This window comes from Hippocampus zosterae, chromosome 5 (assembly GCF_025434085.1).
Source record: "Hippocampus zosterae strain Florida chromosome 5, ASM2543408v3, whole genome shotgun sequence".
NCBI classification, from domain to species: domain Eukaryota; kingdom Metazoa; phylum Chordata; class Actinopteri; order Syngnathiformes; family Syngnathidae; genus Hippocampus; species Hippocampus zosterae.
Genome location: NC_067455.1, coordinates 11175306 through 11195681, shown reverse-complemented (window position 1 = coordinate 11195681; position 20376 = coordinate 11175306). Strand labels below are relative to the sequence as shown.

At 43.2% G+C, this 20376-nt stretch overlaps 2 protein-coding genes and 1 long non-coding RNA gene across 11 annotated transcripts in view; 1 reads left to right on the top strand and 2 right to left on the bottom strand.

The window, feature by feature from the left end:
* The window catches only part of kif13a (kinesin family member 13A), a 41663-nt gene extending 25541 nt beyond the window's left edge, over window positions 1–16122 (bottom strand). For 6 of the 8 annotated variants that reach the window (XM_052066634.1, XM_052066636.1, XM_052066640.1 and 3 more), the window contains exons 1-4: window positions 15967–16122; window positions 15723–15813; window positions 3608–3623; window positions 383–443 (exon numbers count right to left, since the gene is read on the bottom strand). In XM_052066634.1, coding sequence (XP_051922594.1) covers window positions 383–443; window positions 3608–3623; window positions 15723–15813; window positions 15967–16021 — 223 coding nt within the window. In that variant the 5' untranslated portion in view covers window positions 16022–16122. The remainder of the gene's footprint in view (window positions 1–382; window positions 444–3607; window positions 3624–15722; window positions 15814–15966) is intronic. The other 2 variants (XM_052066635.1, XM_052066642.1) reach the window with 1 other exon arrangement.
* Window positions 351–14657, top strand: LOC127601424 (uncharacterized). 2 transcript variants are annotated; one of them, XR_007962554.1, is made up of 3 exons: window positions 351–495; window positions 9719–9889; window positions 14423–14657. It is a non-coding gene; the product is annotated as an uncharacterized LOC127601424 (long non-coding RNA). The 2 variants fall into 2 exon arrangements; XR_007962553.1 differs by lacking the exon at window positions 14423–14657 and having other exon boundaries at window positions 9719–10049.
* Window positions 16123–17200: 1078 nt separating the features above from the next.
* On the bottom strand, window positions 17201–19445 carry LOC127600781 (E3 ubiquitin-protein ligase NHLRC1-like). Its single transcript, XM_052065573.1, has 2 exons — window positions 19335–19445; window positions 17201–18773 (listed from the first exon to the last, which is right to left on the bottom strand). The coding sequence occupies exon 2, from the start codon at window positions 18742–18744 to the stop codon at window positions 17512–17514; it is 1233 nt and encodes a 410-aa protein (XP_051921533.1). The 5' UTR covers window positions 18745–18773; window positions 19335–19445; the 3' UTR covers window positions 17201–17511.
* Between the last annotated feature and the right edge of the window lie 931 nt (window positions 19446–20376).

Below are 20376 nucleotides of genomic sequence, written 5' to 3'. Positions count from 1 at the left end.
CATTTTCCTCGCGTTATAGAGTGCAGTAACAGGAAAATTAACGACAGAAAAAGATTCTTTCGGGAGGTACTGACGGTATACTCTTTACTGCTGAACCCAAGTATGATACATTGGTGGGTGTCCACTATTATATAATAAATGAGGTGTTACGTTTGTTTGTGGGCGTGCTAAATCTAGGTTAAATGATTTCTTTTTCCAGGTGTAATGTGAAACCTAGGGTGGGGGCCTGTTCATATTTAAGTTTGTGCATTCAGTCAGAACGTTTGAGTTGAGTGCGATCCAAAGCGCTTCTTCACTGGTGCAAAGCAGCCAAAATTCTTGGAATGGGAAGCAGGTTTGTAGCTCTTTAGGGAGGAGTGAAGAATTCTCATATGTGACTCACCGGCATATTTGGGAACATTGGACTCATCCATGGACCAGAAACAGTGGTCAAAGGCGAACACCTGCAGAGAAGACAGCAAAGCGAGCGTCAACACACGTTCCACACTTGTCCAAGTACGTACAGAACCTGATTCTGCCTCCTTCCAAGACACAAAATTCAGGCTTACTGTGCCTTGTAATTCAAGGAAATCAGCAGGATACAGCATGTCTGCAACAGTAAGATGGAGACTAACTGAGTGTATTGTTCAAAGCAATGCTCATTAAGACCGTCTGCACAAATCCACTGTTAGCGGTTTTGTCATAGTGGCTGCAGCTAAATGAATTCATAAATCAGGGTCAATGCTCCCCCAAGAAATTCCAGCACTCAGTGACCCTTGTCTCCAAGGAAACGGGGCCGGAGCGCTTCCCGGCGGTGCATGCTGGCTCAGAGCCCTCAATGCTGGGTTTCACAACACAGAATTGAGGAGAAGAGACCCCTTGCTTTGTATCCTAGAGGCACCTGCATGAGCTCTGGACTAGTGACATAGAGAGATGCTCTCTGATGGCAAAAAAAAAAGAGCCTCTTTCAGCACATACCTCACAAGGAAACACCTTTCACTGTATGTACACTATCTGTTTATGAGCATGTTTACCGAATTTAACTGTACTCAATCTAAACATCACTAAAGAAAATACTGTCTGTTTAAACCGTTTTTATTTTAGAAACAGTTTTTAAATCTTGTATTTGTATATCCATCCATCCATCCCTTTTGTAAAATGCATGTTAAATGATGATCCTGGTTTATTATTGCCTGCTTCTTACAATACAGTTTTATTGATCATACTCATTCTCAGCGGGATTGATATAACTCAATGCCACTGCAAACCACACCAAGGTCCAACATTAAGCCTTTTAGATTGGCGGCCCTTTAAAGGCCACCGCGAGCCGCATTGTGGCGGCCGTGCCAGATGCCGTTCAGGGCTGTATATTCATGATATATGACATCTTGATATTATATAATCTGTAAGGAATGTGGTGGCCCCACACAATGCCATAATGGCTCAGAGCCGTCGGGTCACCATTTATGTCAGACCCTGTACAGCCAGAATAGTAAACTCTGGTCTCTTTCAGTGTCAATCAAAAGTCATAATTTTTGTCTCTGTCAGTGCAGATATGCGTATAAACTAAATAGAAGGACTGTCATAAAACGTTTAAATAAAAAGAAGAAGTTATTTTCACTTGAGATTGAACAGAGCATTTTATAATCGAAATATCCATGCGACTTTGCGTTACATTTTTATAAGACTGATTGATATATTTGTTTGATAAATTATAACTTCACTATTATACACAGTTGATGCTACACTTAAATAGCTCGTCATTGTCTTCATAAAATCAAATGAAAAAAGTGCGCTGCTGTGCAAGCACACAATGCGGATGCTGCTGTTGGAATGTGAGCATTGTAGCAATTTGCTATCAAAGCATTACTACCGTTACCCAACACCTAGGTAATCATGATAGGGGCTATTGGCTGGGAAGCTGCTGCTTTTGCACAGTCAGCATGAGAAGCTTAGACGCACGCACGCAATGAATGCTTTGAAAACAAAACCTCTTCTTGTGACTCCAGTGAAGTGACTCGTGCCTTTGAAAGGAACAAAAAGTGCCATCATTCTAAATTAGAGCTGTTTTACTAGCTATGACCGAGCAATCTTCTCTGCACTGTCCTTCTGACCAGCCTGAGTGAGGGTGTTGTGACTCCATTAAAAAAAAAACAACTCTTGATTGGACAACAGACCCTTTTCAAATCTCACCCAGGGGTTAAATTCACTTCCGCTAGCTGTTTTTGCAGTTGCTAACCCTAATCAAAGTAGCACAACGTGTGGTGAAATGGAGTTCAGACCTACTCTCACAACCGAGCGGTCCGACAATGTTTCAATTAGGTATTGAAATCACACCAAGACACACTGAAGAAAGCAAGCAGAGGAAGCAAATCTCTTGCTGACAGACTGGAAGATGCTAACCAAGTCAGAAGAGCTAGCAGACTGTCTTGCTAACTGTCATGCTAGCATTTCTTAGATTGTCCACCTGACAACGAAATGAATATGCTACAACTCTGTACGACTATACTTTGTAGCCCCATTGGAATAATGTTTGGACATTTCTATCATAAAATATTAATCGTGGCTGTTTACAAATGTCAGTTCCAAGGCTAGCAAAAGGTCTCATTATGTACAGTGATATTCTGCCTTGGTTTTACCAGATCCAAAAACGGCTCATAACAGTTTGATCAGCATTTTAGCATTTGGCCTAAAATCCTGGTGGCTAATGTCAAGTGTACATCAGTATTATTCGTGCGCAAGGTGCTACTAGGTGTTGCTCAAGACTTCAGACTGCAGTCGTAAGCATAAGGGAGCTCTGTCTGCTACTCCAGGCCTTAAGTCAGGAATACCTGGATTTCAGAGCAAATTCCCCATTTCTCTCCATTGCAAGGATGAGTGGATGTGGACTATGGCTGTGGTTTTCCCAGATTCAACTGTCCAGTAATAGGCTTGTCAACTCATGTTTATCTTGTAGGTTACTGTATCATATTGTCAGAATCGGATACCAGCCTATGCCTAATTACAAGGAATTAGCTCTGCACAATAATGATGCTTATGTTGACTTCTAGGGATATAAACTGTATATTGGACTACAACCTGCGTTTTGAAAGGCTGCAGAAGAAGTTAGCAGACACATGGTGCTCTTGCGATGCGGTAAATCCAATTTAGGGGTCCAAGAGACTCAGTCTCCCGGGACCCCGTCAACGAGTGTACTCGACACACAAGACGATGTATGAAAAATCCCCGAGCCGAGTCACCAGCGTGTCTTCAAGGGGAATAGTGGAGGGGGGGGGGGGGTGCTTTGGATGTGCGCACACACACTGGCCCAGTGTCCACGCTTATCCTGCTCTCATTGTACAGCCTTTGTGGGTGCTCAGCACATCTTAAGAGCGCTGACACATTCACACGGACATCTAACCAGCTCCCGCTGACCGACCCAAAGACTAAAATGCCCTCAATCACTGCCATTGTGCGCAGAGATGTGCGGGATGTTTATCACATCCTCAAGGAAACCGTCTTCGGCATCCGCGACTGGATGACTTTGACTGTTTACACTGAAATGGTTTCTGTTAATTCTGCATATCAGCTCTGTTGATTGCTCGCAGTCATTATAACAACACAGACAGTTGAGGCGCGGGGTACATACCTTCGATTGCTTCCTGCTGAATGACGTGTGCAATCCATCGTACAGATTCCAAGGTGGGGAACCACCGGAAGAGAGACAAAAAGAGCAGTTAGGAATGCCGAGATGTAATAAGAGGATACTAAACGCTAGTTAAATATTGTTGGCTTTCTCCCTGAAGCACGCATGTATAAGTATAGACGACATAAATATACACTTTTTGGTCTCTGTTCACTTGCAAGCAGCATTTCCTGGTGCTGGTCACTGCGGTGATTGGGTTCATGTTTGGGCTAGTGGAGCGTAAGTGAGGTCAGGGACTTAGCATTCAATGTCCCACTGGCTCTGTTGAATAAATAGATCTTCTGCCTGTGGACTTAACAAAGAGGCCAGGTTGGGGCTAGCTAGCTCCACTCAGCATTCCCAGATCCCGGAACCAAGGACAAAAGGTTTGTGCCGTATACACAGCCTCAAGTTATGTAGGACTACACTCTGAACTGGAGAGGGAATTCCCCAAAGCTGAAAAACAGGCCCAAATATCCACCGCCACCACCACCACACATACAAGTATGCTGCAATTTCTGGTCCCCATTAAGTGTGAAAAACGAGGGATTACTGTATTGGCCTGGCTGATATTTTTAAATCATTCAAATTTAGCAATGTTGTCAACAACCTCCTTCTTTGTGGTGTGTGAAATTTAGAAGACATTCATTTTCACTTTACTGGGTCCAGCAACTGACCGTTTATATGGACAAAACAGAGAAGTGTGTCCGAATACTTGTGCCCCTTTTAACATTTGTAGTTCAGTCCTGCACCGATCATCAGATCCCTCCAATAAGTGTTGAGTGCCACAAAGGCAGAGAAGGTCGTCACCTTCACACAGTAACTAATACATGCAGTACTGTATTAGCCTGGCTGGTTTTACAATATAGGAAACACGACACCGGAGGGGCACTCACATCTCTATGGGGCATCATTAACATTTCCACTTAGAAAACGCTGCCACACACAAAACAAGGCCACCATTTAAAAAAAAATAGAATAAATTAAATTGTAATCGTATTTTCTTCCAAAGACAGATTAATAGGCCAAAACATATTTAAATGAATGATTTGATACAAAATGGCATAAAATTCAATGTTATTGTTGATCTGTTTGGTTAATGTTAATTGATTGAACACACACAATGAAGGCAAATGTGTTACAAACGAGACATCTGTGCTATGGAGCTGCACACAAGAAATCACCATGTTCGAGAAACAACAATGAATCTCATGCCAGCAAACTAACCCACAACGAAGAGAAACTGATACAGACCTTTTACAGATGTACTAGAGAAGGAGCTACATGCGCCACAATGTACAGTGTAACTCCCTGCACAGATTCCCTGGCTGGCTTTTGTCTGTACAGTATAACCGGCCACATCTGGTATGTCGGGAATGCCGAGCAAGACAATGGAGAGAATTGTAGTTGACTGGTTATATATAGATTTTGAGAACTCAATTACTCCCTCGCACAAGACAAATGCAGACTTCATTCATGACTTGTACGTTATTTAATGTGACGTTGTTCTTCTCAACCGCCTCTATCATTTCAAGAGCCCCCCCTCCATAAGTTCCAGCACGTTAGACGCCAGTTCTCCCACTCAGCCTGCGGATATAATCTTTTAATCTCAACAGAAATCTGCTTGCTTCTTAACATTGTCATACCTTCATGCTCGAAATCAATTTTAAATCTTTTAACCGTCCATTAGCCGTTGAATAGTACAACTTTTATAAGGACTTTCTGCATGTAAATTAAACCCTGTGATCATATTTGTGACTGTTAAATAATCGTGCAAATGCAGCGACATTCGACTGATTTTAATTTGGCATGAAATCAGTCAGCCTAAATGCTAAGTGAAGTGTATTCATGGCGTTCCACTGCCAGGCGTGGCCACTCTGTCACAAAGCTTGGATGGTGCAGCCTCAAGGCAATTTGATTAAAATTTAGCGTGTATGACATGTTGAGGTTGGAGGGTTTATGTTGCGGTTCAGCACACACAGGCCAAGGCTGCTGGTTTTATGCGCTTCATTTTGTGTCTTACCAAATGTGTCGCCATGGCCGCAAGCTGGCCTTCCAGTCATTCGATGACAAGAGAATATAGCAACTTCCCCGAAAGTCAAGTCAAGTCAACAGTATTTATAAAGCACTTTCAAACAGCCATCGCTGCATACAAAGTGCTGTACATGGAGCAATTTAACATGCACGATAAACAGTAAGACAAATCGGTAATAAAGGCGGTAGAAAGCACCAAACAGTAACAAATCTAAGTCATGCTGAGTCGAATGCCAAAGAATACAAGTGAGTGGGCAGCGATGAGGCTTGCCGAATGTTCAGTGGGAGGTCATTCCAGAGAGAGGGACCAGCAACAGAACAGGCTCGATCCCCTCTGAGCCTCAGTTTAGTTCTTGGTACTTCTAACAAAGACTGGTCCACAGACCTGAGGCGCCCGGCAGGTGTGTAGGGGCGACAAATACAGTTATAAGTCAGCCAATACCCTACACCCCTAAGATCTTATCTCAAAACGATCTTATCGGTCAGATCTCAAGCAGAAAATACCTCTCTTTTGACTGAGATGGGTATTTTTTTTAATTTCTTCACGTTGCGCATGGTTAGTTGAGGTCTTTCTGCAGCCTTCAGTTTTGAATACTGTATGCTCCCCTAAGGGAAGATATGAAGGGTGGGGGTGCCAGCAGGACCACCCCCTCCCCCCCAGATATGGAGTAGGATTAAGGCCACTGGGTCATTATGTTGTCAAAATTTGTCCTCTTCTCGCCCAGCAGGAAACAAACACACAAGAGAATGTATCATCGAGCAACACCGCATCAAGCATACAATATGAAAAAGTGCCTCTTCTCGTGGAACAACGGTTACAAAACAGAACGTGATGATCGCAGACGAGCACAATATACTGTATCTCACTGACCATGTTGCAGTTGTTTATGATACTCTATCTATACAATGTTTCCATCAATTCATTTAAAGAAACAAAAATATTTTTGTGGCTGCCTGGTGGTCCAGTGGTTAGCGCGTCAACCTCGCAGTGTAAAGGTACCGGGTTCAATTCCAGATCTGTGGTCCTCGCTGTGGGGAGTTTGCATGTTCTCGCCGGGCCTGCGTGGGTTTTCTCCGGGTACTCCCGTTTCCTCCCACATTCCAAAAACATGCGTGGCAGGCTGATTGAACACTCTAAATTGTCCCTAGGTGTGAGTGTGAGTGTGAATGGTTGTTCGTCTCTGTGTGCCCTGCGATTGGCTGGCAACCGATTCAGGGTGTCCCCCGCCTACTGCCCGGAGACAGCTGGGATAGGATCCAGCGCCCCCCGCGACCCCTGTGAGGATAAGCCGATCGGAAAATAGATGGATGGATAGTGCTTGCCCTCATTAGGGACACAGCTGACTTTGAACAAAAGGCAGGGTATACCCTGCACTGGTCACAAGTCATTCACACTCATATTTTACCTATAGTTAATATAGAGTCTTTACTTAACCAAACGTATGTTTTTGGAATGTGGGAGGAAGCCAGAAAACGCTGAGAAATTCCAAGCATGGGGAGAATCAACTCTACGCAAGCCAGAACAGATATTCAAACCCGGCCCGACTCGCTGAAGAAACGTGAGGCAGATGTGAGAAACACTCACAATGATGCCGTCCTGTATGCTGTAGCCTATGTAACAGTATTAGGGATGCAATGAAAACTTGGTTACTTAAAACTAAAAATTCACTTTTCGGTCGAAAGACTTTTGCCACCAAAACAAGCTTGGGAAAGATTAGACTTTGAACAAAAAGAGGGCTTTGGGCGGTGAGGGGTCTGCATCATGCTGCGGTGGCTGCCCACAGTGCACCTTGGTCGGGTGGCCACGAATGCGGCGATGGCCTGCTGAACAGAGTGAACGAAGGTGGCTGTGAAATGACCCCAAATGTATTTAGCTTTTAAGGTATTCCGTGAATGGCATATTAAGATATTTTGTGATGTTTTCATTAATCAATGTATATCTTCTCAGTGAAAAACTGCTTTGAGCTGATTGCATGACTTGGTGACTTGCTTGCCTAAGCAATTTCAGAGATGGACTCTGGAGCCTGCTTTGACGACTTCAGAGATAAACTATTTATCCTGCTTTGACGACTTCATAGTCTGCTTTGCTTGAATTGTCAAAACTTGATTGTGATCAATGCCACTTGATTACACAACAAACAGTGTGGCGTAGGGAGGGATGAGAATGGCCACTCACCCCTCCCGATGCACACACTTTAGAGGATAAAAGGAGGGGAGCGATGCTCCTAAGCAGAGTCCGCTGTGGGTTAGCGTACGAACGCCCAGCTCGTATTGAAGCTCACTCTGCAATAAGCAGGGTTTCCAGACAGTAATCCAAAGATGTAAATGCATGCAGCACTTTGCATTCAGTGTAAAGTGGCATGGGAACTTCTGGTCACCATTGGAAATATATTAAAACTCTAAACACTGATGCTGATCCTTCAGTCGTTGGCCATTTGGACCAAACTATTGAACTAACCCCAGGCTTTACACATTTCTCAATAGAGGTTAGGTGCAGTCCCAGTAGCTTGACCCTAACCCTTTAACATCTGAAACTGTGATCCCCTCTGATGTGTCCATTGGAAATACAGTACTTAATGTGATGCCGTGCATAGATTTCATTGTGTGAAATACCTAATACATTTTCCAGACAAATACTTATTTACGTACGTAATTGTGGCTGAATGTTATTTTCTTTTCCAAAACCTATGCTGAAAATAGAGTGCCTACACCCAAAAGCAGATGTGATTTCTCCAAATTTGCAAATGAAGTAATTACAGATTAACAGTTTAACAGTCTGACGACATAATCTTACAAGTACAGTCTCTCTCTCTCTCTCTCACACCCACACACACACACACACACGTCCCAGAGATTTAAATTCTGGCTGATTGCTAAAACTCGAGCCCTCCAAACCATTTAACCTAAATTTAACCACACATAAGACTCTTTCCCCTGTCACCTGTCAACACTTTTCAGACAATTACAATTCATACGAGTTTCTGAGCCAATCACAACATTGGGATCTCTCACCCTCAGTGTGTGTCAGTTTTGGGTTACAGCAAACCGTGCTACTCTCGAGTGCAGGCTAAGATTTCAAATATTCCCTTAGAACGAATCAAGCCGGTTGCCCTCACCCATTCAAAGCGAGAGGTCACCCTGCTACACTTAAACACGGGGAAAAAACGGAGGCATTTTGTGTGGGTTTTGTTCAAAAAGATTCCTTTCAACAGTCTTCGGCTACCATTTAATTTTACCAGCCTCTTTATTTATACCTTTATTCAGTTGCAACTTGAGTTATAAACCAAAGAAGAACAACATGTGAGCTAAGAGAAGTTGAGTTACATCCACATAGACCTCAGCTATGAGCCCACTCCCTTTGGAAGCATTCATTTATTCGGGATGACATTGGCATTCAAAGAGGAGTCCAGTGGTAACAGAAAGATTTTTTTTCCATCACATTATTGTACAGAACTACAGTAATCGTGTGTAAATATAACAATGTATCAATTAATTGACAGTTAATTCACCACAGCCGTTTTAGGACAGTAGGGGCGGGGGTATACCCTGAACTGGTTGCCATCTAATCACAGGGCACTCATAAACAAATAGCCATTCATGAGGGACAATATCCGAGTGTCCAGTCAATCTGGCATGCTTGTTTTAGGAATGCGAAAGGAACGGAGCACCCGGAGAAAATCCATGCAGGCACGTTGAGAAAATGCAAACTCCACACAGGAGGGCCAGAGCCCTGCACTGTGAGGCGAACATGCTAACGAGTCAGCCACAATTCCATCTAATGACTTAATGAGAAGAATTTAAAAAATGAATGTTAACATTAATACATTTATTCAAACTTACCATGGGATATGTTTCTTCTTTACTATGTATTCTATATTTTGTTTAAAAATAACATATTGTGTGCAATGAGGGTATGTGATGTTTTTATTTTCCCAAATATTTCAAAAAAGGTCATTTTAGAGCGGAAACTTTAATAACGTGATATTTTTGCCCACGATTATCATACAATTGAGTCAATTCAATACGCCAGTTTTTTTTCAGAGCATGGTCAGGATCGAGTACTATCAGGCCGTGCTTAACCCCTCCCAAGTCAACCGGGCAAGGCTCCAGCTCACCTCTGACACTAATGAGAGCAAGAGGTGTTGAAGATGGATGGATGAACTGAAATCCTGTTTCTGCGCCATTATCCTGTCTGACTAACGCTGCCTGGAGGTTTGTTTGGATACGAAATAAACCTTTTGACACCCAGCTGATTGCAGTAGTATTGCAGTCGTATTCCATTTTGCCACAATTGCTTCAAGACACAATCAATCAACGATCAATTCTAAGTGAAAGTGAATTTTGAACAATCAATTAAATGATTCATTCATTATATTGCCCTTCCCTAGGGTGTAGTGCTCAGGTGCCTTCTCATCAAGCATAAAATGTAATGGTGGGCAGACGTTTACGAAGACCTTGACCTATGAATTGTGTTTCAATTATGTAAGGGCACCTTTTATGCATTGAAAGGAAATCATGCATCGTTCACGTTTGACATGTTCAATGTTTTGGGTGGCTCTGAAGTATGCCTAATATGATAATCAACGTCACTCCTCTTTGTTGTCTGGGCAACAGTTGTTACTCAGCAACTACCCTACAAACACAGAGGCAAGACAAATGGCCAGCCTTGTGAGTCAAAGTTCCGACACGAAAGCCAAGCGCAGACTGTCAAAAACGGCCTTAATGAGAAGCAATGCGCCGGGTGCTCCCGTACGCGGATGTTGGGGAATTTTCCTGCGCTCATGCCAAGAGCACAACAGATGACTGCAGTGACAAGGTGGGTCTGCGGACCATGCATGCTGAAGGATGCGCCGCCCCACAAATATTAAATCAGTTCCACAGACAGCACTTCAAAGGGAAGCCAAGTTCATCAATCTGTTTATTTTGATGAAACCCCCCCGCCCCATCCCCACCCAAGGGAAATCAAGTGACATTTACTCGTGGGTCACACCTCTTTTGACCCTGCCTACTTGTGGATGTCACATATTTGAATAGGTTAGGCGTGTGGCCACTATAGACAAAAGGACACAAAAACAACCTAATGGCCGAGAAAGGCACATCACAAACGTCACCGAAGACCTTATTGATGTCACATTGATCCACTCGCCGCTTAAGACTGGAAGCCCACTCAGTTTGTTTGAGAGGAAACCAAAATTGTTGTGTAAGTCCCTTACCACAAAGACAGCAAATTCTTTGATCTCACCGCAAGAGAAACCACATCTGAGGCTAATGAGCCACAGAAAAAACAAAGATGGGCGATGCCATCATTTCTTCATTCTGTGCAGAAAGAGGAAAACAATGGGCCAGCCTCAAAACAAATAGCCCCCTTGGTGACTAGGACTACCACATTAATTTACATGAACAGCATGTTTGATAACGCAGTATATATTATAGCAGCAATATCTCAGAACATCTGAGTACATGGAAATGTTGATTAGTGGCACAGGCTGAATAATGCAAACAAGGTATCATTGTCATTTTGGAATAAGTGTTTTTTGGAAAGCCAGACAACTTCCCATATGATCATTCTGGTTACTAAAAAGAGAGAAAATGCACTGCATCCTTGAAGACGTTGAATTGTATGCACTTACACAGAAAAAAGACAATGATGTGGGTTTATCGCAGCATCATCTAATATGACACCAGCAACGAGAGGCAGCAGAAAGGCAATAAATAGCAGTAACGCTTGCTTAAAACCGTTTACCAGTAACTTGCCTAAAACTCTTGAAAGGTGACTTGCCAAAAACGGTTTAACAGTCGCTAGGAGTGTTGGTACGATACCAAAATGTTTCAATTCAATACGATATCTGCATAAAGTGTGTCGATCCTGGTGTCGTTTCGATACATGACAAAACTTAAAACAACGTGTAAAAAGCAGTGGAATAGCTCACAGCTAAACAAATTCAATTATTTTTTTCATATGATAAAGATATTCGGTGGGCGTGCTGCCCATGGGTTAGCATGTCTGCCTCACAGTGCAGAGGTGAAGGGTTTGATTCCGGCCAAGTACAGGTACTGGGAAATTATGGTCTGGCGTCATTTTGCGAGCTAATATTCAGAGTACGACACTGGTATCGGCATTTGGTGCAACATTTGCAGCTAGCCTAAACTGTTTCGATGTAGCTTGGATGAAACTTTTACAGGAAACTCACCAAAAGATTTTTAAAGATATCAAGCCGCTGTTTAAGTGGTTCAAAGGAGTTTACTTAAAACTTCTGAAACCAACTTCACCTTAACCAGTTTATAGTAGCTACAATGAAATAGCTTTAGAGTTACGAGGCTTTAACTTTTAAAAAGTAAACCTAAATGTGCTTCAAGATAGATGGCGTAAAGCCATTTAGATGTAGCTAGATTTAAGGTGTTTAAAAAAAGCCAAACTGAAACTATTTAAAGGTGACGACATTCACATTTTCGATGGAAGTTGTTATGAAAAAACTTTAAAGCTCTGTACAAATGTCTGCATTTTCAATGCCCCAACAACAATGTTAATCAAAGCAGCATGAACATCAAAAGTTAGCACGTGGCCACCGTAAAGAAAGCTCAGAATGCTTTGCAAATCTTCTAGTGAACTACGAAGTTCAACTTTGACGTTTTGTGTGCGTTTATGACCATGTTGCTTTGGAAGAAAGTTGCTGTCAATTTATTATTTATGTTTGTAACTCTAACGCTATCTACAAAAACAATGGTGAAATCTACTTTCACGAGTGCATGAACTACATCAAATAACTCTACATGAACTAAATCAAATAAACCTATCAGTGGTAAGTTCTTGGATAGTTGCCTTAATACGGTTGGCCACAGCATCATGGAATGTATACAAATTGTTGGGTCTCAATATCAAATCAGTTCAAACTTAATTTAGAGAGCGCTTTTCATGCAGATATCATAACTCAAAATGCTTTACAGATACAATTGAATCTCATCAGAGACCTTCTCCCAAGACACCTGGGAACGAACGCCTTTAAACTGTGAAAGTAGCGCATAATCTATCTCAGACATAAAAGTTTAACCTACTAAAATAACTAACAACTCACATGCTACATGGACATCTGGTCATTATGATGTTGTGTCTTCCCATCATTCATAATGATGGGAAGACACACATCACAAGTTTGATCATATCTTCCTTGCCAAAGGCTTTTGTAAATCTTAATCTCGCCGCCTTTGTATTCAGTTGTGTTGCCGGGCATGTCGGAACATGACAGATTGTAATACGGGCCCCCACTCTCGAGGGGTATTTCCTTGTCACGATGCCCCTCCACTCATTTCCATCCCAGACAGCAGCCGCAGGTGTTGCTCTGCCTCTCCACCCCCACTATAAAGCAGTGTGTCCACAGAACGCAAAACGAACATTCCCACGTCAAATGAGCTGCGTGTGTCCCAGCATAACGTGCAGATGAAAGCTGAGAAAGACGATGAGGTAACTTAACCTGCCGCCCTGGGGTCCCTTCACAAGCTGCATGGCATTGGCCAGCAGCTTAGGGATCACGAGTGTTGCTATACTGCGGTTTAGTGCAAAGAATGAAGCTCAACCATCAAAGTAAATCCCGCATATGCTTCCAAATTCTCAGTGCGACACACATCATGTGCTTCTGCTGTGTGGGCTGTCTGTTGAAAACACAATTTAACATTTTTGACGCGTCATGAGATCATCTGTATACCAAATTGAATTCTACTTCCATATTTTTCAAACACAAGTATCTCTCTCTCTGAGAAGAAACATTCCCAAGACTAGTGTGCCCTGCTGCAGCCACACTTGGCACTTAAATATCCCTAAATCTGAAACTTCTCCAGCACACAGCAACAGGTGTCCTCAAAACACGGCTGCTAAATAGAAAAAAAAAGAAAAATAAAGTATCCCTCGCAGCTCGACCAGCAACAAAAGAGAGTAAAATTATATGATTTCACAAAACCACTGTAGTCTAAACACAAGGAGCCGAATCACCAGCAGCATGAGTTCATGTGTGTCAAGTCAATACATGCAGCGCGGCTGGACAACACAAATTTGATTTGTCACAGTGAACATCAGATCTAAAGCTATTTCGATACAGTGGCATTGCAGACAGAAATACCATCCAGGAGACGTGAAAACTTTACGTCAACACATAGGAAATTGTTACATAACCAACATACCATCTGAATACGCGGTGGAAAAAAAATACACACTTGATCTCAGACCGCAACAATAGCAACTATCATCCTGATACATCTTTGGAGAGTGACCTCTGCCAAGTGCAAATTGCTGGTTGGTGACTTTGTGAATTTGGCGTATAGTTGCTCGCCAGCAACGATTAAATGTTTCAGAATGTGCACAACGCTTGTGCTCCCGAAACGCACTCAGTCGCACCCATTGCAAGGTTAGAAAAGAAAAAAAAATAACTCTCCCATACAGCAGTTTCAACGATCACCACATATTTGTTAGATTTTTCAATCATAACAAGTCTCAAGAACCCATGTCTGGAATTGAGCAGAAAGTCAGCCATTTTGGTTTGAAATGGTCATTTTGGGTCAATTCTAGGGCTCATACTTTCGCTGGCTCCAATTAGAGAATTCGTCAAAATGAGCTTCGCTGAGGATATCCTCAACAGATGGGGCGCCTCAAAATCACGAAGCTTTATGCCATCTAATAGAGGCTTTTGATCGCCAATATATCATCATTAAAATAAAGGTTTGGTAATGCCGACATTTTGGGCTCATCGTGTTCAGGGCCGTGGGGAACTGGAGCCTAACCTAGCTGACTTTGGGAGATAAACCGACAACAGCCTGGACTGGACGCCGGAGTACCCAAAGACCGACTATTCACACTAATATCTGAAGTAATTGGACTTAAGCAGTCTGCACTGAAGTCAGGGGAGTCTACCACTAAACCACCAGTGACCCGATTAATTCTGTTCCGTTGTTTCCCATGTGGAAAATTCCATTACATTCCACCAACGCTTCATCAAGATGACTGTCAACTAATTTGACGCTAACAACGCATCCACCGAACCACCAACTGTGACTGTCATCATCTTAAGCAGCATTTTAATGATGTGACACTTTCTTTGCTTACATACAGTCTGAGTGTGGCCCCCCAAAAAAAACAGTTTCCAAATCCTGACATTAAGTGCCCGTCCTCTGCTCCAATGTGGAACGTCATTGTGTTACCCGGTGCACTTGGCTCAAATTAGCTCGGCAGCAAAACGTTGAGACATTCATCGGCTGGGTTCAAATGCGTCACAATTGTTACGCTGAGCTGATGGGATATTGGAAACTTAACATCAATGAGGCAACATATCGAGTTGCGCGCAGAGGGGAGTCACATATCACTTCCTTAGCAACTTTTCAAAGTGCATTTCATGTGCCAAAATCCAATGCACATTTGAGAAGTTACCGTTAAGATTGGAGTGAATTCTAACCAAGGTCAAGGTTTCACAAACTGTCTGCCAGGTGCTAAAATGCAAGTTCATCTTTATTAAGTCGCCTGTTGTCATGAAGGAAAACATTATATATCTCTCTCTCTATAATATTTTACTCATATTGGTTGAGACAGTATTGGGGGACTTACAGAAACAGGCTTGATTCAAAACACGGCCATGTGAAAGTGTGAATCAATTTTTGCATCGTGTCAACTCCATAACATAAAGCTAAGATTTAAAGCCAGAACCTGAGAACTTTGAGGCAGATGTGCTAACCATTAGCACACCGTTCTGTCCTTATGTTATGCAATACAGTCCACCATAAATAATGGGGATGTGATGTTTTTGCATACTGCTCGGCAACAAGCTGTGCCAAAGTTATTTGTGCACTTGCACTTGGGGTCAGACGTTTACATAACACCCCCGAAGCCTGACGGGTGATCCACATATTTGGTGACACTCAAACCAAGCACAGTAATCCAAACTAAAGTGAAACATTTCGTAGGATGGGTCACCACAATTCAAACAAAATCCAGTTGGAGTGATGCCATCATGCGTGGAAACAGCAGGAAGGAATAGTTGTGGGTTTTGGGGGCTTTTTTTTTTACCTGTTGTCTCCTTTTGCATTTGAGGGTGGCGCGTGCAGAACCGTCTGGTTGTCCTCCATATCCACCACGCATTTTGTGTTCAGCTCAATTTCTGCGCGAAGACGTTTGTTTTGCAAAACAAAGCAGAAGGCGGGGTATGAAAATGCGACTTCATTTGATTATGTTGAAACTCCAGAATTCTATTGAAAGCGATGGATGAAAAGTTAGCGGATTTAACAACTCACTTGAAAAAAAAATAACTTACCCCTGCGGTTCATGGGCCGAACTCTCACTGCTACTTTTACCTTCGTATCCGACATTTTTGTCCACTTTTCGCCTGTCTGCTCTCAGCGGGCGAAAGTCTCCGGACAAGTCCGGATTTGTACCGAGGCAAAAGACGACAGGCTGTGACTCAAATCGCCCCTAAAGCGTCCGCGCGTCAAAAAGAAACGCCAGGAAAGCGTCCATGGTTGTCCTTTATATCCATTGGCTTTTGGTTTTTTAAGTGCAAATCCAGAACTCGACTCCGCTTCCAGACAGCATCCCCACCGCCATCTTCCTCCACGGACCGTCCGGGAGCTCGACTGCTCTGCTCTGCTCTCCTCTGGCAGGCTGGTGAGGCTGCACCAAAGTACCGAAAGAAGGGGGCCAAACCATTTTTGCACTCCGCACCAAATAGGGGCGACCGGCTTGACACCGAGTCGCTGGAGGACCAGACATGTTGATGGAGCTCTACACGCACCCGTGAACATTCATTTTCACCCAATGAATGCTTTTCACTCACCAGCCACAACATTGGGTACAGCTTCGTCTCTGTCTAAACTACGGTCCGCGGGCCAAATGTGGGCCCGAGTATATTTTACACAACTCCCAATGCTATTAACGGGAGGAGTGGAGAGCGTTCGTGTGAAAAGTGGAGGTCTTCACATCTCCATCCACTATGGATGCAACACCCCTGACAAGTACTAGAATGTATAATTATCCATCAATTTTCTAATCCGTTCAACCTCACACGGGTCGCGGATGTGCTGGAGCCTATCTCAGCTGTCTACGGGCAGAAGGCGGAGTACACCCTGAACAAGTTGCCAGCCAAACACAGGAATTTATATATATAGATTTTAGTTGAAGAGCTCTAGCTGATATGTAAAGATGAAAAGTTTAATTATTTTTTTATTGCTAATAAGCATCTTTTATTAAACGTCCACCGAACATACAGTACATGGCACAGCCCAGTAAATAAATAAATAGTTCCATGTCAAACAGTGAAATTGGTCCGAATCAGGGGTGCCGTCTGATGCAACGTAAAACTCAAAATGACTGTTTCTTTGATTTCAAATTCGTCCACACAGGGCTGGAGTGTGTTAGCCCTTTATGACGGCAGCATTGGCCTGTTCTCTTCATTGGTCGGAAACAGCAAAGCTTTTTCCAGCCATTTCCAATAAGGAAAATGGTTGTAGTGGTCATCACAAACTAATGCATTTAAAAATCAGTATCTCGAGTGAATAAGACGTATTTTATTAAAATAGCTTCTTTCTGTCATGCCATTACTTAAATATTGATTCTGACTGCTTCAAACAATGTACAGGATACAGTTGCATGCTGCTATTTGCTATTTTTTTTCTAATTGTATTGATGGTTTCTATAATTGGGACATGATGGTGTTATTATGAAGTGGAAAGTCCCCGACTGAAAGCCCACAAATCAAATGCATGAGCCTCCACTGGTTGTACAATCCTTTCAATACACATACTGTATATATGTGTGAATATTGCTTTGTCTCTCTATCCATCGGTGGAAGAATAACATAATATTACAAATTAACTACACAGTCCAGCTTCTGACCAGAGTAGATCTTGACTGCGTGGTCTCCCGCGTCCACAATGATAAGAGTGTTGTTAAGTGGCACCAGTGCAACAGGTCGAATGAGGTTCTCTGCCACAAGAGGAGTGAGGACAGCACCGCTTTGCACGCCCCCAAAAGTCCAAATCATCCCTTGAAGTGAGTCGACCACAAGCGGGTGTCCCTTTCTGTCAAACGTCACAGCGGACATGTTTATTGTAACAGAGGCCTTCAGGTTCAGACTTAAATTGTCGGTCTGATAGAGGATGTGGAGGTCATGAGTGAACACAGTTAGTCTGGAGTAACGTTGCTTCCTTGAGGAGCCTATGTCCTCGGTCACGTGCTCTATCACCGCCATGTGACCGCTGGTCCTGCAGCAGGCCACGGCTTTAGGATTCTCCAGGTGTGAAGCCACCACTCCTTCCTCCAGCATGACACCATGTTTGTAGTCCACCTTAAAGCGGGACAGTGTTCCCGCCTGGACGTCCGACACCAGGATGCGCCCGCCACTGTCGGTATCCACCCCCCACGGCATTCGGAAGCCGGCCTTGATCGTGATCACATGGTTCCCCCTAGATGTGAAAACCTTGACGGCCTTATCTCCCGCGTCAGTCACCACCACATGACCGCAGGGGGTCACTGCCACATCCACTGGGTAACAAACTTCCTCGCCGGCGTGTCCTCTTTGCCCAAAAGCGTGCCGCTTCTTCCCCTGAGAAGTGAATACCATCACGCTCTTCTCATCTTCATGCACCACAAACACAGTCCCCGAGGACTGCATCACCGCCACTCCAGTAGGGTTGATAAGCGTCCCCCACCCGCCAAAAGTCAAACACAAGTGAAAGGCTGTGCCACTCACACTTGGGGCTTCTTCTTCATCATTTTTCTCCATGCAAGAAGAGGGAGGACTGGATGAGAGCAACTCCTGCAGGTCACAAAGAGGCTGGCAGTGGGAGATGACGTCAACAGGGCACAGCTGCCGACAGAAGGGGCACTCCAGCTTCCTCAGGAGAGGGCGGGACAGCGCCCCCACACATTCCGCACACAGTACGTGACCGCACGACAGGTTCTGCGGCCTTCGCACGGCCCGCTGAGCGTTGAACTTCTCGAAGCAGACTTTACACTCAAGCAAGTTGACCCGGATCTCTTTCAATGTGCCTCTTGGTCTCGGAACGCCATCGCGCTGAGGGCAGCTGCGCTCCATGGCTGCACACGGATGTTACTTATCCTTCACTTGAGGTGCATGAAAGACAAAAAATGGGTTAAGGTGCTTCTAATCGAGCGCAGATTAAAAGAAACGGAGAGGTACATTGTTGTGCTGTGCAGCATGTAGCAGGCCTACGTCACGTGATGAATGGCAAGCGCTCTGTGTTCTCTGCTGCCCTCTTCTGGAAATAAACTACATCACATACTGATTGAAGAGCTTTTATAATAGGGCAGAGTCGGCAAACCTTGGATCACATTACATTTTTGAAACAAATGTGCCACGTCATTTGGAAATAATGTTAAAAAATAAGTTGTAAAAAATAAATAATGGGAACGTCAATTTAATCATACGTAAAGGGGAAAAAAACGAATTGCAGAAAACATTGCAGGTTTTGTGATAATCCAAAATCTCAGTGGGCCAGATTAAGGTTTGGTTGGAGGTCAGGCTGCATGTGACCCTGGGCTATAGTTTTCCCACCACTATTTTATATCAATCCAACACTTTGCCTCCCCGTGGAGCCCAAAACATGGTTTCCTCTTTTAAATCACAGGGAGTTTCAGGAGTTGACATGCAACAGGGACACTTACCACGCTTCCCAGGAGACTCCAAATTCCAACGTCACCATGTGAATCCACTTCACAATCCCACAAGCCTTTTGCCCTTCACCGCAAAGTCACATTTTCTTGCAAAGGAGGCGTGATGCCACTTGACACGAGGAAGCTATTTTAGTTTCATGATGTGCAGTGAAATTGGATCTCAACAAGTCAGTATTCAAGTCTGCCAGTTTTGTTCTTTGCTAAAGCATGGCACCCTTCAGAGGTCGCTCAAGGTCATTTGTGATTTCCTTTTATCAAGAACAGTCTGCTAAGGTGACATGTATGTATTGTGAAGTTTTCGCATGGTGGACGAGTGGTTAGCATGTCAACCTCACAATGCCGATGTTCACCGTTGACTTTGACCTTCCTGTGTGAAGTTTTGTTTTCTACATGCTTCTGAAGGGGGGGGGGGGGGGGGGTTGGTACTCCAGCCTCCTCCCAGATTCCCAAAGCATGCCTGTTAAGAGTAAGTGAAGACTCTATATTGCCCAATGGTGTGACTTTGACAAGGTCATTATAGTTAACAAAATAACTCAAACTAAAATTGAAAAAATATTTTCATTAACGACATGGAATGCTGAAAAAAATGAAACTACATTTTATAATTAGAGATGTTTTTCAAATTTGTTTGTCATTTCATATTAAGACATGAGCTTTCAGGGTTTCTTTTTATTATCTATTTTGGTGTTACTGTACACCAGTTCAGTGTGAAGGTAAGTCATCTGGCAAGTGTAGCTTTATTACATAATACTTATTGAGCTTTATCTTATCTTGGAATACTTTAAATACTCCTTGTATTTTTGAAAAAATGAAACGAATAAACAACAAAGCATTAAAACATTAACTAAAATAGCTGATCCAAAACTAATTAAAACTGAACTTAAAAAAACTTTAAAAGGAAATTAAAACTGACAATAGATCTAAAACTATTCTAATCCTCGTTGAGTGTGAATGGTTGTCTAAACCAGTTTTTCCCAGCCTTTGAGCCAATGCACGTTTTACATTTGAAAAATATGGCAAACCACCAAATCAA

Bases quoted from the DNA above. Each gene is read 5' to 3' on its own strand.
- LOC127600781 (XM_052065573.1), bottom strand. From the start codon at position 18,744: ATGGAGCGCAGCTGCCCTCAGCGCGATGGCGTTCCGAGACCAAGAGGC.